At 42.6% G+C, this 19,590-nt stretch overlaps 3 protein-coding genes across 3 annotated transcripts; 1 reads left to right on the top strand and 2 right to left on the bottom strand.

The window, feature by feature from the left end:
• Positions 1–2,117: 2,117 nt before the first annotated feature.
• LOC149284834 (selenide, water dikinase 2-like) lies at positions 2,118–7,109 on the bottom strand. Its single transcript, XM_089496010.1, has 8 exons — positions 6,896–7,109; positions 6,147–6,250; positions 4,553–4,660; positions 4,194–4,348; positions 3,832–3,922; positions 3,440–3,548; positions 2,756–2,968; positions 2,118–2,341 (listed from the first exon to the last, which is right to left on the bottom strand). Exons 1-8 carry the CDS (start codon positions 7,107–7,109, stop codon positions 2,118–2,120), a joined length of 1,218 nt encoding a protein of 405 aa, XP_089352136.1.
• A 316-nt stretch (positions 7,110–7,425) lies between these two features.
• LOC149284833 (inversin-B-like) lies at positions 7,426–10,401 on the top strand. Its single transcript, XM_089496009.1, has one exon. The coding sequence runs from the start codon at positions 7,426–7,428 to the stop codon at positions 10,399–10,401; it is 2,976 nt and encodes a 991-aa protein (XP_089352135.1).
• Positions 10,402–11,870: 1,469 nt separating this feature from the next.
• LOC149284832 (ubiquitin-like protein 4A) lies at positions 11,871–14,175 on the bottom strand. The gene is made up of 4 exons (XM_089496174.1): positions 14,128–14,175; positions 13,356–13,461; positions 12,716–12,891; positions 11,871–11,981 (listed from the first exon to the last, which is right to left on the bottom strand). Exons 1-4 carry the CDS (start codon positions 14,173–14,175, stop codon positions 11,871–11,873), a joined length of 441 nt encoding a protein of 146 aa, XP_089352300.1.
• Positions 14,176–19,590: the final 5,415 nt, after the last annotated feature.

Below are 19,590 nucleotides of genomic sequence, written 5' to 3'. Positions count from 1 at the left end.
CCTGTTGGACAAGGACAGAATACCCCAGACATTGGTATAGAGTGATAAGCAGACAAGTCTGCCAAGCTGTGTGCTGCTTCTGTAACTGAACTACCTGCTTTCAGCACCTGGATTGAGAGCCAGACTTGCATTCCAGGCACCCCAGGACTACTAGCAACCCGTCCGCTCAACAGCAATTTAAAAGGCTTTGTAAGTACCCCTAATGGGTGCACACCTGCCCGCTATTTAAAATGTTAAGGTCCCTTCTGTGAACCAAATCTAATGTCTTCAGTAGTTTGTTTTTATCACATGTACATAGCTTTTTTAATTCTACATCTCTGAAGATAACTGTTCCCACAAAATCTATATCTAATATTGAAAATGACAATTTTGTTCCTTTTACAACACTGTAATCTATAGTCTGTCACAGAAGGGTATATATTATATATATATATATTGTACAGAGGCTTTATGGATTCTTTTGGGGATGGCTCAGTGCCTTGCCTGTTCAAAGGCGTCCAACTTTCTTGCAGATTACCCCAAGTTAACATGTGCCTTTCTGTCTAAAATAAAGTATAATGTTAATGCTACAAAGAAAAGTGGTGTTTTACTTGGTACAGGGGCATCCAACATGCGGCCCGCATAAGATCGGCAGCCAGGGCAACCGATCTTACGCGGGCCGCACCTCGAGCCCTGCTACTTACCTGTGGGAGGGTCTTTTGTACTGCACAGAGGAAGCGGAACCCAGCAGAGATCACGTGACTCTGCTCCAGTCCTGCTTCCTCTGCAGCACCAGAATACGCAGAGGGAGTCCGCGCCCCTTGCTGAAGTCTGTGCAGGTCTGTCTGAGCGGCATCGAGGAGCTGCAGTGCAGGTAAGGGGGTGGGGAGGGTGTTTGAATGAGTATATGCGTGATTGAGGGAATCTGAATGAATGAGTATATGAATGAATTAGTGTGTGATAGCATGGATGGGTAAGTGCTGGAACCTAGGCATGATGGGACTGTGATTGCTGTTAGCAATCACACTCCTATCATGCTGAAATCTGGCTAGCTGCCCCCCTTGTGATTGATGCTGCCAGCAGTATGGGGTCTGCACATCACTTACAGCCACCCTGTACCAGCATGTACTGGCTGACTTGGCATGATAGGAGTGTGATTGCCAACAGCAAGCACAGTCCCATCATGCCTAGGTACCAGCATTTACTGGTTGCCGGGGTATGATAGGAGTGTGATTGGTGTTAGCAATCACACTCCTATCATGCCAAGTCATATTGCAAAATTTTTTTTTTGGTCCAATTGTGGTGTTACCTAATTTTATTAAAAATGTGAGATTTTATTATTTTTAAAGGTGGGGGGTCATTTTCGGTTTTGGTGAACCGTGAATGTTTTGGTCCAAAATTTTCATTTTGGTGCATCCCTAGAATAAATAGAACTATTTCATTTTTACTTATCCTGAATTTGTAGTCACAGAACTTTCTAGGCCCAGAAATCAGTGAGAGGAAAAGTAAAGGTTTTGTGTCATTTACTTTATATTAATCTGCATATTTTATTAAAGGCCATATTTTCTCACAGTGAAAAATGTATATGTGCACGGGCCGCACTCAATTCTGATGAAGTGGCCCACTGCAGAAAAAACTTGGACACCCCTGACTTATCACCTGCCATTATGCCCCATGGTACTAAGAAGAAGAAAAAACACAGGTGAACAACATTTTGTTCTACACAGTATTAAGTTTATTGAAAAGGACAGGAAAGTCTGCATGGAAGGGATGGGCTGTATGTACTCTCTTCTGGAATAGCATCAGCTGCTTCTTGCCCAGTCATGGGTTTAAAAGAACACAGCTTCATCGGCAGAAGGATGGTCCATAGCAGCTCACATCCCCTCTTCCCCACCCGGACACCTCCAACTCCTGGCCCCAGCTGCTCAGGCCTGGGACTGGAGATCAGACAGGTATGAGAAACATTTACAAGTTTCCCGGGCGAGTAATAGTCTTCCTGGTGAAAATATTAATCATCGTAATTAATAAAAAGTAAAGCCTCTTTGCAGCCAGTCCCTGGAGGCTGTGGGCTCAGATTGAAGATTTACTGTATTTTCTCCCTCTTTTGTAAATGGTCACTGTTCAGACTCCCCAAAATCTTAGCCTGATCCCTCAAGGGGAATATTGCTACTGTTGTCACTGGTCCCTGCTCCCCGAGGCGACACCTCGATAATCCTCGGCTTTTCAATGATGCGTGCAGAGCGATTACCCTTCTCCACAATACCAATAATCCAGGCTTGGTGGCCTTCTCCATGCTTTGGTGACTTTATCTCGGCACAAAAGCGAGCTGCCTGCTCCCGCGGAAGACAAATCAGGAGACCACCTGTGAATCGAAACAATTCCAACATTTTATGTAAAGCCTACAGACAGCCAAATGTATCTTAAAGCATTTTACACCCCAATATTTATGGAGTTCAGAAATCATCCCTAGGTGGTAAAATATTCTGTATTTCACAGTTTCAAGCCTGCAGTTCAGAGAAAGCAGGTAATGAGGATGTCAAAGAAACAGAAAGGAATATTTCAAAAATAAACTGAATTCTGGCACATTTTTGTGTCCTCAGAAGACAACTTTAACATATAAGACGGTGACCAGAAGTACACTTATAAAATTGGTGCAATACAAGTAAAAATAAAAGGTTTGATGAGAATTTAATATATATAATATATTTGAACTTCTATGTGAAAATAAACTTGTCTCTTAAGTTGTCAGACCAGTGGCGGTTTTCACAAGATTTACCAGATGTCTCAGCGGATGTCCCTTGCAGTAGTCCAAAACGATTTCCACAGGCTTTGCTTATGGCTGCCATCTTTGCGATGATGGGCAAGTTGTGGATGACAAAGTTGACCTCGCTGTGCTGCTCCTGTGCCAGGTTCTGGGCATGGCCTAAGATGCCAAAACCAGTGATATCCGTGGCAGCATGGGCATTAAACATGTGCATCAGAGCCGCGGCTGGAGAACAGAACACAGATTGCATTCAGAAATTAAACAACCGCTGAAAAATTATATATATATCTACATACCCACCCACACTGGGGGGTTGCATTTAAAAAGATAATCAAGTCCTACTCCCACAGTAGATATGTCACTTCTTACACACCTTTGATTTATTTTATAGGAGGTATCTTTTCTTACTGCACTGTATGAAAATAAACGTTGTAATAGATTGAGCACGGCATTTAAACTTCTTTTTAACTCATAGATGAACATAAGTTGAGGTTTTTGCTCTTAGACCGACAGCTCTAGAAGAATTCCACACGTGATCATTTCCCCACAGACATTAATGTGGGAAATAAGTCTTAAAAAGAAATTTTTATATATATATATATATATATATATATATATATATATATATATATATATATAATGTAATACTATCACTGTCTAACAGTGTGTGCGTATGCGCCTCTGGGTGTATTTCACATTGCTCACCAGTGCGATTGAGAGTTGCCATATTAAACATCGCTTCCTGATAGGCCAGCTCCACATCTTCTCTGGTCACCACCAGACGGATTTTATTCCAGCGTTCAGTCTGAAAAGGGGGGGGGGGGGGGGGGGACAAAAAACCCCCCAAAACATTTGAATCATTACAGGTGACTAATTGGCTCTATGTTATGCTCTTATAACAAAAGAGATTTCAAGCTACATTTTAAAACAACTCAAGTTAACGCTTTCTTAATAATATAACTTTTTAAAAAAATGTAAAATGAGCAGCCAATCAGAAAGAGGAAGGCAGTTGCATGGTAGGATACGATAAGATGGAGACGAGGAAAGGACGGAAGCCGGTGCTACGTAACCCATTAACAGATACTTACATTGTCCAGCCACTGGTGGGCATTTACTGCGACCTGTGTCCCCAAAGGCTTGGTAAGAACAAGGACATCTCCTGGCACAGCGTTGTGTGGCCTGAGAAATAAGAGACTGTTAAAAGTACGCTGATAACGTTGGACTTCTGCACCGAAAGCAAAGTCTCCATACCTCAATATGGAACCGCTTTGGCACAGTTTACACGGGATCTTGGAACAGCCCTTATTTTGGGATTATATATCTACAGCAGACTTGCGACACGTTTTCACGTAGCTAATGTGTTTTTGGGTGAAACCGATTTCTCCCTTGACAATTCAATAGTCCTGTATATTCCCTGTTTATGCTGGAGAAGAGATATAACCCGACTAACATGATGAATTCGTTTGCCTGGCACACAACCGTGGCTACTCCTCCAATGATGATCCAGGGATTAACCACCGTTTGTCCTCCGGTCACAGAGGTGCCTCCTTCTTCAGCAGCATCTTTAAAGCCTTTGATCATTAGCGGGGTCACTTTTTCTCGTTCCTGGCGGGCATATATCAGTTATAAATTAGATACATATAAGATATAGTGTATGGTGCCGTAGAATATGACAAAGCTATATTAATAAATACCCCATTTATTGCATATGGTTAAAAATACAATCCCAGAGTCTACACACTTACAACGGAGATCCTTCACACTAAATCGGCACAAGAATAGTGAATAAATACACTAGAGAACTCTGACCTCTTCTGTCATCTTCTGGCTGACGCTTAGTAACATCAGCATGTTGTCACACTCTGTGATCCCCATGGCGTACAGGTCACTAAGCACGTTGGCACAGGCAATGCGGCCCTACGGAACGGGGACAAGCATAATGTATAAATAGAACTTTGACACGGTACCAAATACAGCTCGTATAAAAAGGAAGAGTATTCTTAAATGCGTATCCTAAACAGGTTACTTTGTAACAGGTAGATTGTCTGAACGCCGGCAACACCCGAAAAACTGCCCGCACCCGCAAGTTTTTTTGATGGGTCCCGTGGGACCCGCATCCTAATGCAGTCCTCTACACCAAAGTCACCAACTACTTTGATCTGTGAATTTATATCAATTTACCGAACACTGTTTGGCGCGCATTTTTCTCATAGTTAGTGTTAGGAAGCCTGTACACTTCAACAGTGATAACTCCGCTACAAAACCAATAGAACAGGCTCTGAGATTAAAGAAAACTCACTAAAAGGGACATTAAAGGTTTAAAACCATTGTTAGAACTTGAAGAGCCGGATCACTGAGACTGTTCATTTCAAATGCTGCTGAATCGTTAGTACAGACAACAATTCTGATTGTATCAAAGAAATGAGGATACATTTGGATTCCACAGACACTCGTTAACTCAAGTAATCAGCACAGCCCCCAATAGTTATTTCCAAGATAGAATTACAGTGCCGCTACTCTTTTGTAATTCTGCATTTGAATTGTGTCAAAACTCACAATATTGCAAGAGAGGAAATAAGTAAACAAAAAAAGAGAAAGAGGGAAGCAAAAAAAAAAAAAGAAGGAAAGAAGCCGTTTCACTGCTAGGCACCACATAGCTCATGCGTCAACTAAATTACAAACTAACTGCAAAGGTGACCCATTTAAGCCGCTTTAAATGCTGCAATTTTTTTAAACCGCAAAAAGGATTTATAAACCAATCCGTCCAGTTTTAGACGTAGCAGATATATTGCCGAAAATGGACAATCATTTATCTACGTGTTATCGGGGAAGATGCTGTAACCGCAAAATGCATTCAGCCCGTTAACAATATAAACGTATCCGAAGAGCCTTTTACACTCGACTAAAGATGTCAGGGTTTCTCCGAGTCAATACCTTTTACAGAGCCAACGTAATAAAGCTGTACAGAGGTCCTGGAGACTTACGTAAAGTTACACCTTTATTACGCTGCCCAATAAAAGGTATCCAGCTAAAGATACATTATCTCTGGAGCGAATAGGACTATATTCATTTTTCCTTATTGGAACCCTGAAATCAGATCATATTGAGGGTCCAACGAATCCAACACACCGCACAGCAATACTGTGCCGGTTCATCAAGCTGTGATACTTTACCTCTAAACCAGCCATGTTAGGTTAATCATTGATCTGTTCCTTACCAAAGAAACGCAGAGAGAGAGATTGCTTATTATATTAAAAAAAAAGTCATGTTTACAGAATTATGTTCACCACCGATTTGTTACACAGTGACATTTTTTCACACGCAGAACTGAGAGCTTACGGGAAGAAAAGCATCAGATTCTCCTTAGAAGCTAATATTGGTTGGGTTTGTGTCAAAGCATCACCTGCATGTACGGATCTTCAACCGATGGATAAAAGAAGTCCGTGGTTTGAACCAGAGACAGCCCTCTGTGCCTCAGCGGAATCACGCAGGAGTCCATCCCAATACCTGCAGAGAGACGCGGGAAACGTTTACAGTAACAGCAGCAAAAAGGACAAAGACAGGCAGGGAAACAGGTGACGTTAAGCAAAGACTCCCACCGGCCACGATGAAGGCGACGTGTGATTTCTTTAGGCAGCTGATGGGAGTTTCGCATCAACACGCTGTTTAATGCGGCCCCAGATCTCAACAAGCCTCATACACCCACCGCGCATGCAAGTCTTAAGACAAAGGTGCAGGAGGGAGGTTTTATTTCAAATGATCTATTAGAGAACTATCAGAACAAGAGCCCATGATCTAAAACCAGAGGGTCGGAGGCTTACATGTAATGCAAGGATATTTGAATTTACTGGGAGGGTGGTAGAGAAGTGGAAAGGACTTCCATCAGAAGAGGTAGAGAATACAATGAGGGGGGTTTAAACATGCATGGGACAGGCATATGGCTCCCGAATCTAAGACAAGACCAACGACTGACTAAGGTTTGAGTCTTTACAGCAAGAAAAATGGGCGACTAGACGGGCTTAAGGGGTCTGATCTGCTGTCAGATTCTGATTCTATACTGCTGTGGGCCAAGGCTCTGGCTGGCTCAGCATGCTGGGAGTTGGAATACAGTCCATAGCTTTGCTCGGTATGCCGCAGGGTGCTTGTTCTCACCTAATTTAGGGCCTCCGGTCTCCAGGTCCCCACTGCCTCCCTCCGCCTGCGCCCCTTCCTCTTCCTCCAGTCCCGTCAGGAGCCTGAGCAGCGTCTCCCGCGGGACTTTGCACCCTCAGCCCTTCATGTCCGAGAACGAAGTGAGTCGGAACCCAGCGTCCAGACCGAGAGATTCCGGGTCAAACGGACGGTACCCGGGGAAGTAGGGGGCCATTGCCGCGGGGAGCGTTCCAGCCGCCATGACTAAAGTGTGACAGCGAGACTTCCGGGGTCAAAGTCTAGCAAGTTGTCAGAAACTCTCGCGAGACAACCCGCGAGAACACTGCGGAGGCGCGGACTCGCTTCAGCCACCGTAGAAGTCAGCGATGCAGGATAGACCGCCCGTTGTCATAGAAATGCACAAAGTTGCGGCACTTTTGGGAAACCTAAGGAGTTTATAACGGACGTGCTGGTGCCATAGAGACTTAGCGGGCATTGGGCCCTGTTTGCACAGAGACCCCGGTGCTGTACTTTCAATACACACCGCAGTGATGAGCTGCCTGCCACAAGGCTCATCATTAGCCTCCCCTGTCCATGCAGCAGCAATAACAGGGGACAAGGCAGCATTGTTACGTCTGATTGGCTCAAACACAGATTTGATTGACCAGGAAGACCAATTAGGCAGGACCCCGTTGATGTACAGCGTGCTGGGCGACCGCAGAAGTTGCGCTGAAGTCCTGTTGCGTCACGGCACCCAGGTTAATCGTTCGGATAAGAGCGGGCGCACAGCGTTACACCTAGCAGCCCAAACGGGTAACCATCGCCTGCTGAAACTTCTCCTGTCTCGTAAGGCCGACTGCACGCACCGTGATTTACGCGACATCACAGCGCTCCATCTCTCCACCCGCCACCACGACACCCGCTGCCTGGCTCTGCTCCTCAAGCACACCCCGCCAGGTCAGGTAGATGCTCAGGATCAGAGAAAGCAAACAGCTCTTCACTGGAGTGCCTTCTACAACCGGCCACGGCACGTCCGGCTGTTGGTGCGACACGGGTCCAATATCGGCATTCCGGACTTGGAAGGGAAGATACCCCTGCATTGGGCAGCAGGTCACAAAGATCCAGAAGCTGCTCTGACCGTCCGATGCTTGCTGGAGGCAGCTCCCACAGAATCCCTACTCAACTGGCAGGATTACGAAGGTCGCACCCCTCTCCATCTCGCCGTAGGAGACGGTAACGAAGAAGTTGTGCGTCTTTTGACTTCGTATCGAGGTTGCAACGTGGCACCTTATGATAATTTGTTCCGTACGCCTCTCCACTGGGCAGCGCTCCTGGGTCATACTCCCATCGCACATCTTCTTCTAGAAAGAAACAATTCTCCAAATATCCCTTCCGACAGCCAAGGAGCAACCCCATTGCATTACGCTGCCCAAGGAAATTGCCCAGACACCGTACGGGTATTGCTGGCTCACCCTTCCGTAAGGGATGAGGCGGATTTGGAAGGCAGGACTGCGTTCATGTGGGCAGCGGGTAAAGGAAGCGATGAAGCGATAAAGGCGATGCTGGAGTCAGACCCTGAACTAGAGATCAATAGAACCGATAAATATGGTGGAACAGCACTCCACGCGGCCTCTCTCTCCGGCCAGATCACCACTGTGCGGATCCTGTTAGAAAATGGCGCGCAGGTGGACGCGGCTGATGTAACGAAGCACACGCCGCTGTTCAGAGCTTGCGAGATGGGACACAGAGAAGTTATTCATACACTCATCAAAGGTGGGGCAAAAGTGCAGCTTGTGGACAAAGATGGCCGTTCCCCGCTGCACTGGGCAGCATTAGGTGGCAATGCAAACGTTTGTCAGATCCTTATAGAAAACAACATCAACCCTAATGCCCAGGACTATGAAGGAAGGACTCCTCTGCAGTGTGCAGCCTACGGGGGTTACATTGGATGCATGGAAGTGCTCATTGAGAACAAGGCAGATCCTAATATCCAAGATAAGAATGGACGAACCGCCCTGCATTGGTCATGTAATAACGGTTACCTGGATGCGGTGAAACTTCTACTAAAATACAACGCGTTTCCAAACCAAATGGAAAACATTGAAGAGAGATACACACCCTTGGACTATGCTTTGCTTGGCGGACATCAAGAGGTAACACAGTTTATGTTGGAACATGGTGCCCTCTCCATTGCAGCAATCCAGGATATCGCCGCTTCAAAAATCCAAGCGGTATACAAAGGTCATAAAGTAAGGAAGGCGTTCCGCGAGAGGAAGAACCTGCTGATGAAACATGAGCAGCTGAGAAAAGGTGCTGCTGCTAAGAAGAGGGAGGGTGAGAACAAGAGAAGGACAAGAGTGGAGCAAGTAGAACATGAGAATAAGAGAGAGGACAACCAGGTAGATTCTCAAGACATTGTAAACAAGCAAGACCCGGGTCAACAGCTTCAAGCCGACTGCAAGATCATGTGCAACGAAGCAGAACAAAGAGACGAGCCAGAGAAGGAGAGAGAGAATGAGCACTGGGTTCATAATAGTACCATGCAGCAAACATCACCAAAACATAAGGATGCTAGCAAGTTACCAACAGCAACCTGCCCAAGAAATTGTCTCCATGCTCAACCTTCTCCTGCAAGCGATCATCCTAACACGCAGTACGAAGATGCTGACAACAAGCATGTGAAGAAGAAGAAAAGCCCTAGACATAAAAGGGATTCCTCGGATGTAATGATCTATACGTCCGGGGATTCCAACCATGATCAAGGTAGTAGGTCTCAAAGAGATAAGAGCATGCATAAAGGTGCTGGGTGTGATAAAACGATGTCCGGAGGGATGGATGCGGTAGACGTTGCGGGTCAGATAGAACCAGTGGATGTCCAGCTTGTTGCAGAAAGTACTAGAGCTAATCAACCTAAGAAGCAAGTAGCAGATATTGTCCAAAGGATGGAGGCTTGCACCATTTTTGAATCTGGGTGTGAAATGTCACACAGGAGAGAGAAAGCAGCTTATGATTTAGTTATCGAAAGAATGTTGGATTGTAGGAACGGAGTCATGTGTAGGGACAACGCGGACAAGCATTCCTTCCGCGTTAGGAGAAGTAACTCTTCCCAAAGCAAACAGCGGCCGGTCACCAGCAAGTATAGCCAGAACGAGGAAAGGAAGACGTCGGGAAAGGCTCGTCGGAGCGCATCTTCTTTAAAATCTTCAGCGCCTGGTCACAGTAAACAGTCGGTTGAGTGTAAAATAATTGCCGGGCACCCTCCATCTCATCATGGATTCAAAAGAACATTAACTGTCCCACAACTCAAAGAAAGTGTCCGAGGAGGGCATCTCACATTAAATTGGCAGAACTTGGATATTGAGATGATTCCACTAGAGGGACGGCTGCTGCTGGTGGAAAGGGAGAAGGCCAGAAAGCAGTTGTTCCAGCGCAAAAATCAAGCTGCTACCGTAATCCAGAAGGCTTGGAGGACATACAGGGACAGGAAAAGATGTACCAGAAAAAGGCATAATCACATCACTCACTGACATTCTGATTATTGATAATTAGAGACAGACAATCACTTTGTGTTTTGAGAAGGTGAAACATTTTGCCTTTGTAACGCTGGGAGGAAAAGGTTTTTGGGGGTGTTACAGCTCCTTTAAAGGGATCTCACACCAAAAACATAAAATAAGGAATCAGAATGGTTTGCCAAAGAGAAGTAACCAATCAGTGTTGTGCTCACATTTTCGATATACCACAACTATCCTATGCACTTTAATGCATATGATAGCCGAGGGTCACCTTATATTTACCTTTTTTTTTAGCAGATAAAAATGCTAAGTTCTTTTAATATGTATTTATTGTTGGCGAGGATGTTTGGGACTGCAGACGGTCATGTAGCCAAAATAAAAGCGGAACCATCGCAAATCCAAATGACCTATTGATGTAACTATCCCCTGCTTCTGGTGACTGTCACTAAATATATATAATATATATATATATAATATATCTAAACATTAACACAGCATAAGAGGTTTGTGTTTTATATTGCACTTACCAGCTACTTATCGCTTTCTCGGCTTCCGTTATGAGTGGTCACCTGAGCCAAGGCTCTCCTGCGTAAGGCTCTAGCGGCCCTTCGTTTAGACGTAGTTAATCCGATGTGATTTCAGCACCCACTTTAGTTAATGACCATTTTTAAATTTGGGAAAGATTTAGGTCTTTCAATAAGGCCACAGTGTTGTAATTGTTGGCTTTAGGGATTACAAACTGACTTTTCCAAAAATGTTCTGCCAAAAATATACGTTTTCCACAACGTTATCTAGTGAAGCCAAAGCGTTCAGATGCCTTTATTTCAGAACCAGCGGGACCCAGTTCTGTTGAGTCTTCCCAGTTGCCTCATGAACAATGGACTGGTCACTATGAAGCGTACTCGGAGCTCAAGTGCCTTAATGTATATTATGCATACAATCATATGTGTTGTGTTTACATGTATATAGCACTACATAAGTTATGAGCTAAACTTTTTATGGGGGAAAAAAAAATGTTTTTTATTCGTTTGCCAAGTTTAAAGAAGTGTACTTAATTTATCACAGTATTAATGTATAGCAAAATCAGCATTGAATGTAGAAGCTAGGTTTTCACATCACAGCGTTTGGAAACCCATCTGTAAATTAGACACACAGTACGTGAGGTCAGCCATTTCTCTTTTAAGGATCATATAGTATATCAGCTGTATAGCTACTACCTGGCGGACCCTGCAGTATACAGTGAATACCCCAAAATGGATTTATAGGTACATGTTCGGAAATCATGGTACGATATACAGGCTCAGTGCCTCTTGTTTGGGAAGCAATGAATCCAGTATTGTGAAACGTGCATCTAAAATAAAAGAATTAAAATCCTTTTTTTTACCCCTATTTTTGTATTTTATTACTGTTGTGACTACAGTGTAGTGTCTGTACATTGGGGGTAAGCATGTGCATCGCCGGAGACATGAATGGATTGCAGGGTTTCAGTCCAAAAAGCCAAGATCTATGGTTTCCGGCAGCTGCGGATGTAAGATTCGCGTGGCCAGCCGTTCTATGTCATCTAGACTGAGCAACGTCAAGCTCCGCTCGTAGTCCTGTGTCGGAGAGGGAGAGACAGAGAAGGGGGGTAAACTAAATCGGGGTCAATCTCTGTGCCTAATATGTTATGGGACTATTTTTACTGTAAGCTTTACATTCAGTCATCACAATATGAAAATGTGAATTAGCATGAAACAAGTTCCTTTTCAGATTTCCAAAGTAAAACCTGCCTGCCTCAGCTTGTTATGGGACAGTCATTTAAAACACCCATCAAAAGATTCTCAACATTTCTGCCTCAGTAAAAAAAAAAAAAAAAAATTATATATTTTTTCAAAATATACAAAAAGTGAAGTTCAGCACATCGATAGATTTACTATGTTCTAACTGAACTGCATTAAAAGTGCAGACACTGGCCATTCCTGATTGTTCCACAACACCAGCTATCTGACATGGCGTCAAACTGCTGTACTTCTATTTTACCTCTGGTGTTCAGGACAGGACAAAAAGATTTGAATGTCGGTAGAGCCACGGGTTAGGTGCGTAAGATATAATGCCGCAAGATATAAAAAACATGGCTGCTTGGAAGAACAGCCTCATTTCAAAGAGTGGTTCCTCCTAGCCTAATCTTTATCTTAACAGCTCCAGAAGGGTCGATGTAAGGACGGGAGCAGCAGATAAACTTTGCCCCGAATACATAAACTAATGGTGGGAACTATAAGATTGGGCAACACAGAATCAAGATGTTGAACCTGCTTTAAGTTGATATCAGATGATACCGTGTTTGCTTTACCTTCTGTACGCACTCCAGAACCCTCTCGGCGTCAGCTGGGCTGAAATGTTTCTCCAAGATGGCACGGAGGGCTTTCCAGACTGTGCTGCCACCAACCTCCTGAGTTACCCGCTCCTTCACCATTAGGTTCAGCCTTGAACCCGGTCCGATTGAGTAATAAGACAGACTATGCTCATCTGAAAATAAAAAAAAAGTGTGGTCAAGTTATTCTATATGTGCAACTGGTATGTGGTCCATGCAAATTACTTAAAAACGACACTATAGATGAGAAAACATGATCTTTTCACAGACTGAGCACCAGAGGCTGGGAGCTGCAGCTTCTGTCTAAGGTAATTTGTTAAAGGTTTGAAGAACGACCATTTGATAAATACACACAATTTTCCACGGGAATACCCGCTGTGTCTGTATGAGGCCTGACTTTTTTTTTTTAACCTAACTGTATGTTGCCGATATGTTACCATCTTCATATTATAGATGAACATCAAGAGAGCTTTACACCTAGTGCCCTATTCACTAAATGCTAAACTAGGGAGCTCATTTTCAGAAAACCCAATACATTTTGCATTAGCTACTGCAGGGCACATGGCGCCAGACAACCCTCAAACAGGGCAATCCAGGTGTCGTGGACCCAGTTGTTTACCTGACAGCGCTTTGCCTCTGTATAGTAACCGCTGCTGCGATGCCGGCACCTGCAGCTTTTCTTCTACCAGCCTTTTCACTGCGAGAATAGTGTCGCTCTCCGAGACCTGAAAAACCACGATGAAAGAAGTACAGTGAATGCTCCAGCTCTCATCACCCGCTATATAATATAGAATATATAATATAAAGGATTACTGAAGACCCCAGTTATTATAATAAAGATCAATTCCCCGGATACGGCATTAAACTTCAATGGGTCGCTTAGCCCAAGTACAAGAAGAACAGCCTCCAACAGATGGAACGCTCCTGCTCTTTGGGCCATACCATTGTCTGCTATGCCGGACTGAACCATACAGGTGACGCAGAGATGTATGAAAATTAACCTCTTATCTGCCATCAAGGTAGTAAGAGTGACCTACTGGCACAAGGCAGACAAAAGGGACATGTAGAAAATGCAGGGCTCTAAAATACCCCCCCCCCCCCATTCCATGAATGCAGACCCATAAAAATCTACATTTAACATAAAAACACTGATATACTCTATACCACTATTCATTTTCATGACTTATCATATGTGACATGCTATATGTATGGCAGCCAAAGCCCAATTCCCTATATGTTTCATTCCATTTTTCTGCACAGCCAATAGGATTCCGTGTATGTATTTGCATGCTTATAGACACAGTATTATGTATTTAGCTACACGCCCGTATTAATAATATAAACACATCCCTTTGTGGACGCCCCACCGGCTGTGTCCCGGTTTACGGTACCTGTATGTTGGTCTCTTTTCCTTTCAGCGCTTTCACCGTCAACTGCATCTCCAGGTCCAGCCGGGATCACCATAGAGTGAAATCCTCCAGAACGGAAGGAGCGTCTCTTCATTTAAAAAAAAAAAAAAAAAAAAAAAAAAAAAAGAGACCTCCAGATGTACTGGAAACTATAGAGTCTGCCAGCAGATGGCGATCCTCTCTATGGTGACTGCTTTTTTTTTATTATTATTGATGTACCCTTTGTGACAATGGCTGTTTTAACATTGTTGTGTTGCTATTTAGCTGTCAGTTTCCTCTCTCTCTTTTATATTGGGTTTTTTTCAGTACAAGAATGGCTTTCGTTGTATATAACGTGCAAAAAAAACCCAAATCATACAAATATCGGGTATTTCTAAACTCTGGACACATATTTTTGAAAATATTTTTTCAAAAAGTTTAAAAATAGCATTATGCTACTTTTTTTTCTTCACATCTGGTCATTGTACCACCATGTGCTGTTTGGGACATCTTTGAAACCGGACAATTCAACTTACTCCATCAAACCAGTGTATTTGTCTTTACTTCTTTGCACCCAGTTGTCTAGATGGGCCTTAGTTGTGGGAGTAGTAGATAGAGGGTCTTTTTTGAGTACTTTTTAATTTTACACCTCACTCCCATCACATCCGGTCATCGCACTCCAATCACACACAACCATTGCACGTTACAACTCAAGCCCGTTAAACCCACCCATCACTTATCATGCCTCACACCCATCAAACCCAGCCATCACACATCGCACCCCAGATTGAGATTATTGTATTAGGCTTTCCTTTGTAAATTATGATTTTGTTTTTATTTATTAATACATAGATAAAATTATTTTTTTTATTATTTTTTCCACAACAGAGAGCAGCAGCAGACGATTCTGTAATAGAAACAAATGAGACGACATTAGAGGATACCAGTAGAAGCCAAACCTGCAGCTCCCAGCCTGTCTCTGTCGTGATAAATATGATGAACTCTATAATCTAAAAACATCTCTCTGAGATTATTATTCTACATCGGACGATAACCCTCCCGAGAATCCAAACTGGCGACAGAAAAGCGGAGCAGCGAAAATATATCCAGCTTCTGTGTTTATGTAAGGTGTTACAACAAGGGGAAAAATATTTACCTCTTACAGCTGTTACCCTTCTCTCTGAAAGAAGAAATAAAACACGAGTCAGTTAGACTGTATTGGTTTCTTCTCTCCTCACCTTGTGATGTTGCCCTCCATCAGTCTTTTCTCCCATGTGCTGCATAATCTCACCCTGTCTACACATTCTCTTCACTATTACATACTACATGTTGTATCCTGTCCACCCATTGTACAGCGCTACGGAATTTGATGGCGCTATATAAAAAAATAAATAATAATTATAAAATATAATAATAAAATAATATTTCCATTCCTCTTCCCGGCCGCTGGCCTCCTTTAGTCAAACACCATTGTCCTTTACCCCTGTCCTGCTCTCCCATTCCTTTTCTGGATTTCTCTCCAGTATCTCCCACCCGTTTACCTCTCCCATGAATTCATTTTAGTTTTACTTACTGTTCCTCTTCCTTTTCCTCTCTATCGGACATGCAAAGACAAAAAAGGGACGTTTAGAAGATGTCTGTGGACTAAGACCTCCCTCCATCTACATTAAACACTCACCTTACTTCGCCTGCTCGCTCTTTCTTCTCTAAAAATGCAAAGAAATATGCAATTACAGTTTAATAAGAACCGGACATTTCTCTTCTCTTCTCTCTCCTTTATACATACCGATTTTCAGCTCTCCCCTAATCCCTTCTCTCTCTTTCTCCTAAAAAATGTACAAATTTAAATTGAATGTGATTCAGAGATTTTCGGGTTGTCTAAGAACATCTTTGCCCACCAGCTCTCCTACCCAACATCGTGTTATTCAACTATCATATTAACTCACTAACGACGCTAATTGGATTTTCAAACCCTCCAGCTCCTCTTTCTCCCTGTAAATTCAAACAAGAAGAAAATATTTAAAATAATATTGCATGATTAAAATCTGCGGGCAAAAATAATTGATACCCAAATAAACAAATAAATAAGTCCATAACATAAATAAAGTTTATATATAGGGTTTTAATGGAAACCGATGACTTTATTGTGATCCGCAGACCATCCGTAACACCTCAATATGTTCCGTGTCGGGGGGGTTTAATAACAGAAGCTACAATATGATGGGGGTCTTGTGTTTTATAGCAAAAAGTTATTTCAGATTATTATTATTTTCTTACATGTCATCTGACTTCCCATCACCTGAGAAACGAAACGGACATAATATGTTAAATAATATTAAATTTTAATTAACTTAAATTTAATTTGAATATATAATAAAAAAGGCTTCCAAGTTTATTCACATTTATTCAGTGCCATATCATATTTATATATTCGCAACATGTCTAGTGGAGCCGGGTTTGCTGGCGGACTCTGGGCAACCAGGAAAGGAGATTCCTCTATGGTGGGCGAGGGAGATGAAGCCCCTTCAAATAATCTAATAATAAAACCTATTAATCAGTGCTATTTGTGTCTCATTAAATACACGCCAGTTAGCTGGCATTTTACGGGTAGAGAAAGAAATAAAAAGTTTGTGAAATAATAACCCTATGGAAATACTTACACGCTTTCTTCTCTGCCTTCTGAATCTGTTAAAGAGAAAGAATAGTTAGTTAATTGTTCATCTAATAAGGTAGTATAGCACCGGCCAGAGGTTTTATATGAACTAGATTTGGGGCAACTATCAAATAACAAGCAGTGAGCTTTGCTACATCGGCCCATGAAATTATAACAATGTTATTTTTTAATTGAATATTATTATAACAGTACCTTTTCCTCCAAAATGCTCTGTTTTTCGAGCTGTTGAGATGAATTGATATGTATTCGGTCTTGGCTCATTAAACAAAAAAAGGACTAACTGGGCATAAACCGCTATACATCCCACATAGGCTCAGATTGTTTTTCTACTGACTTTTGGTAATGATCTGGGGTGGGCTTAGGGGTTTTAGGGGCTTTAAATAATATTATAAATAATATTATAATGATACAGCCCTTGTCTGCCACCCTCCACACCGACCTCCCGTCTATGTAATTCTTTTCTCCTAAAACGTACTATTTCTCAGGGGCAACTTGTCCTGGGCAATGATAGAGACCACTTACAATACTCGTAAATTCATTTATCAACACCGGAAACCGATCATCCTAAAAAGAAACATAGAACATTCCATTAGTTCCTCTATATATATTCACCTCTATAATATAACATTTTGATTATTTCCCCCAATACAGGGCTTCCCCGCTGGCGATTGTGCGACTGAAACTTCGCTGTCTTAGTCCAGGGGGATTTAAACTAATTCTATGACAATTCAATGGGTGCGGGTTTCATTTCTGTATCTACTACTAATGAATCTGTCTGTACAAGGGATGAAAATGAAGCTGTTTGTTCCCAGGTTCCCCTGATCTCGTTAGTCCGGTAATTTACTATATGGGGGGATTTAATAGAGTTTAATTAAACACACATAAGGGAGTTTATCTATAGAGTGGAACACCTACCATTTTTTAATAATCGCTTGAACTCTGAAAAAGAGACAAGAAGATGAGTTCATCACATAATGCATTGCTATTTACCATTATAGTATTAATAAATATATATTTATAATAAATATATACATAATTAAAAATTTTTATAAGAAAGAGCATATAAGCAAGTTCTTACCAGACTGCTGCTGCTCCACAGGCTCACTCAGCAGGATGCTGCCCACTGTCTCCGTGGAAACCAACTGTAACCACGCGGTGGGCGGGGGGAAGCTGCGCGCGATGTCAAAATCCCGCGGAACGGCTGAAATCCCGCGCAAAATGCAAATTTGAATATTAATTAAGAAACGGTTCTAAAAAATCCAAAGTTCGCTGAAGCGTTTCCTATTTCCCGTGTACATCATATTCCAGCGCTCAACAGCAAGCACTGGCACCGTGATAAAGCAATGCATGCCCCCCAACTGTCCCGATTTAGGCGGGACAGTCCCAATTTTGGGTCTCTGTCCCGCCTATCCCTTCCTCTGTCCCGCTTTCCAGGACAGAGTGTGTATTAGGGCAGTGTACATGTATGTATGTGTGTGTAAGGGCAGGGTATGGTGTATATGTGTGTGTAAGGGCAGTGTCTGTGTATATGTGTGTGTAAAGGCAGTGTATGTGTATATGTGTGTTTATGGGAAGGTTTGTGTAAAGGCAGAGGCTAACATTAGACTTTTTTAATTAAAAAAAAATCTCTGCTGCTGTGGACTACTCTTCCAATGATGCTCAGCCAGCATTATGGCTGAGAATCATAGGAATTTTAGTTCACAGCTAGCATCTGCAGCTTTACTGTTGCTGCACTTCCCATGACGTTCAGCGGCCGGGACATCTCCGCTACACAGGAAATCAGGCTGTATTTTGCCCCCCGTCAACAGAAGCTAGCGTTGCTGGGTTCCTGCTGACCAATCATTAGTAACGGCGCACATAATCAGGCATTTCCTTCCAGTAGATGTCACTGCTGATGTCATCCAGAAGGTCACAGGAGGAAAGGATATATCCTGCAAATCCGCTGTCGGCAAATCCGCCATCAGCGGATCAGCAATGCAAGTCAATGGAGACTTCCTTACTGATCACAGTGTGATCAGTGCAGGGGGGAAATCAATGTTTCTCTCTCCTCCCACAAAGAGAAAAAAGTGACATCACTGCCATATATAACACGTAAATGGGTCCTTAAAGGGATCTTTATCAATATTGCAAAAAATTATTTAATTAAGAAAAAAAAATACTTTTTTACATTTCACCTTTATTCTTCGATTATAACCTCTTGTTTTAACATTAGAAAAGAATTACACAAATATGGAAATTATCTGGATTTATTAACATAAGATTAATTTAAACATCAAATTATTTTTTCCCAAACAGGGAGCGGGAGCAACAGTAGAATAATCTGTAATAGAAACAAAGGAGACGACGTTAGAGGATACATAAACCCAGAAGAAGCCAAACCTGCGGCTCCCAGCCTGTCTCTGCCGTGATCAATATGATGAACTCTATAATCTAAAAACATTCCTCTGAGATTATTATTCTACGTCGGACGATAGCCCTCCCGAGAACCCAAACTGGAGACGGAAAAGCGGAGCGGCGAAAATATATCCAGCTTCTGTGTCTGCGTAACAAGTACAACAAGTGGAAAAAAATATCTACCTCTTACAGCTGTTACCTTTCTCTCTGAAAGAAGAAATAAAACACGAGTCAGTTATCTGGACCCCCCCAATGCTTCTTATTCTTATATTATTCGGCCCGGTCTTATATTATTTATAGTTTTTTCCGTCCCCGATGTTCTCTCCATCTGTCATCTCCCTTTCATCAAACTCTCTTATCTTTTACCCCTTTCTTGTTCTCTCGTTTTCTCTTCTCCT

The sequence above is a fragment of the Sceloporus occidentalis genome, unplaced genomic scaffold, assembly GCF_023333645.1.
Source record: "Sceloporus occidentalis isolate IW3139 unplaced genomic scaffold, rSceOcc1.0.p SCAF_87, whole genome shotgun sequence".
In the NCBI taxonomy this organism is placed as follows: Eukaryota; Metazoa; Chordata; class Lepidosauria; order Squamata; family Phrynosomatidae; genus Sceloporus; species Sceloporus occidentalis.
The sequence above is the reverse complement of the archived record's forward strand: the minus strand, read 5'-3'. Positions and strand labels throughout refer to the sequence as shown.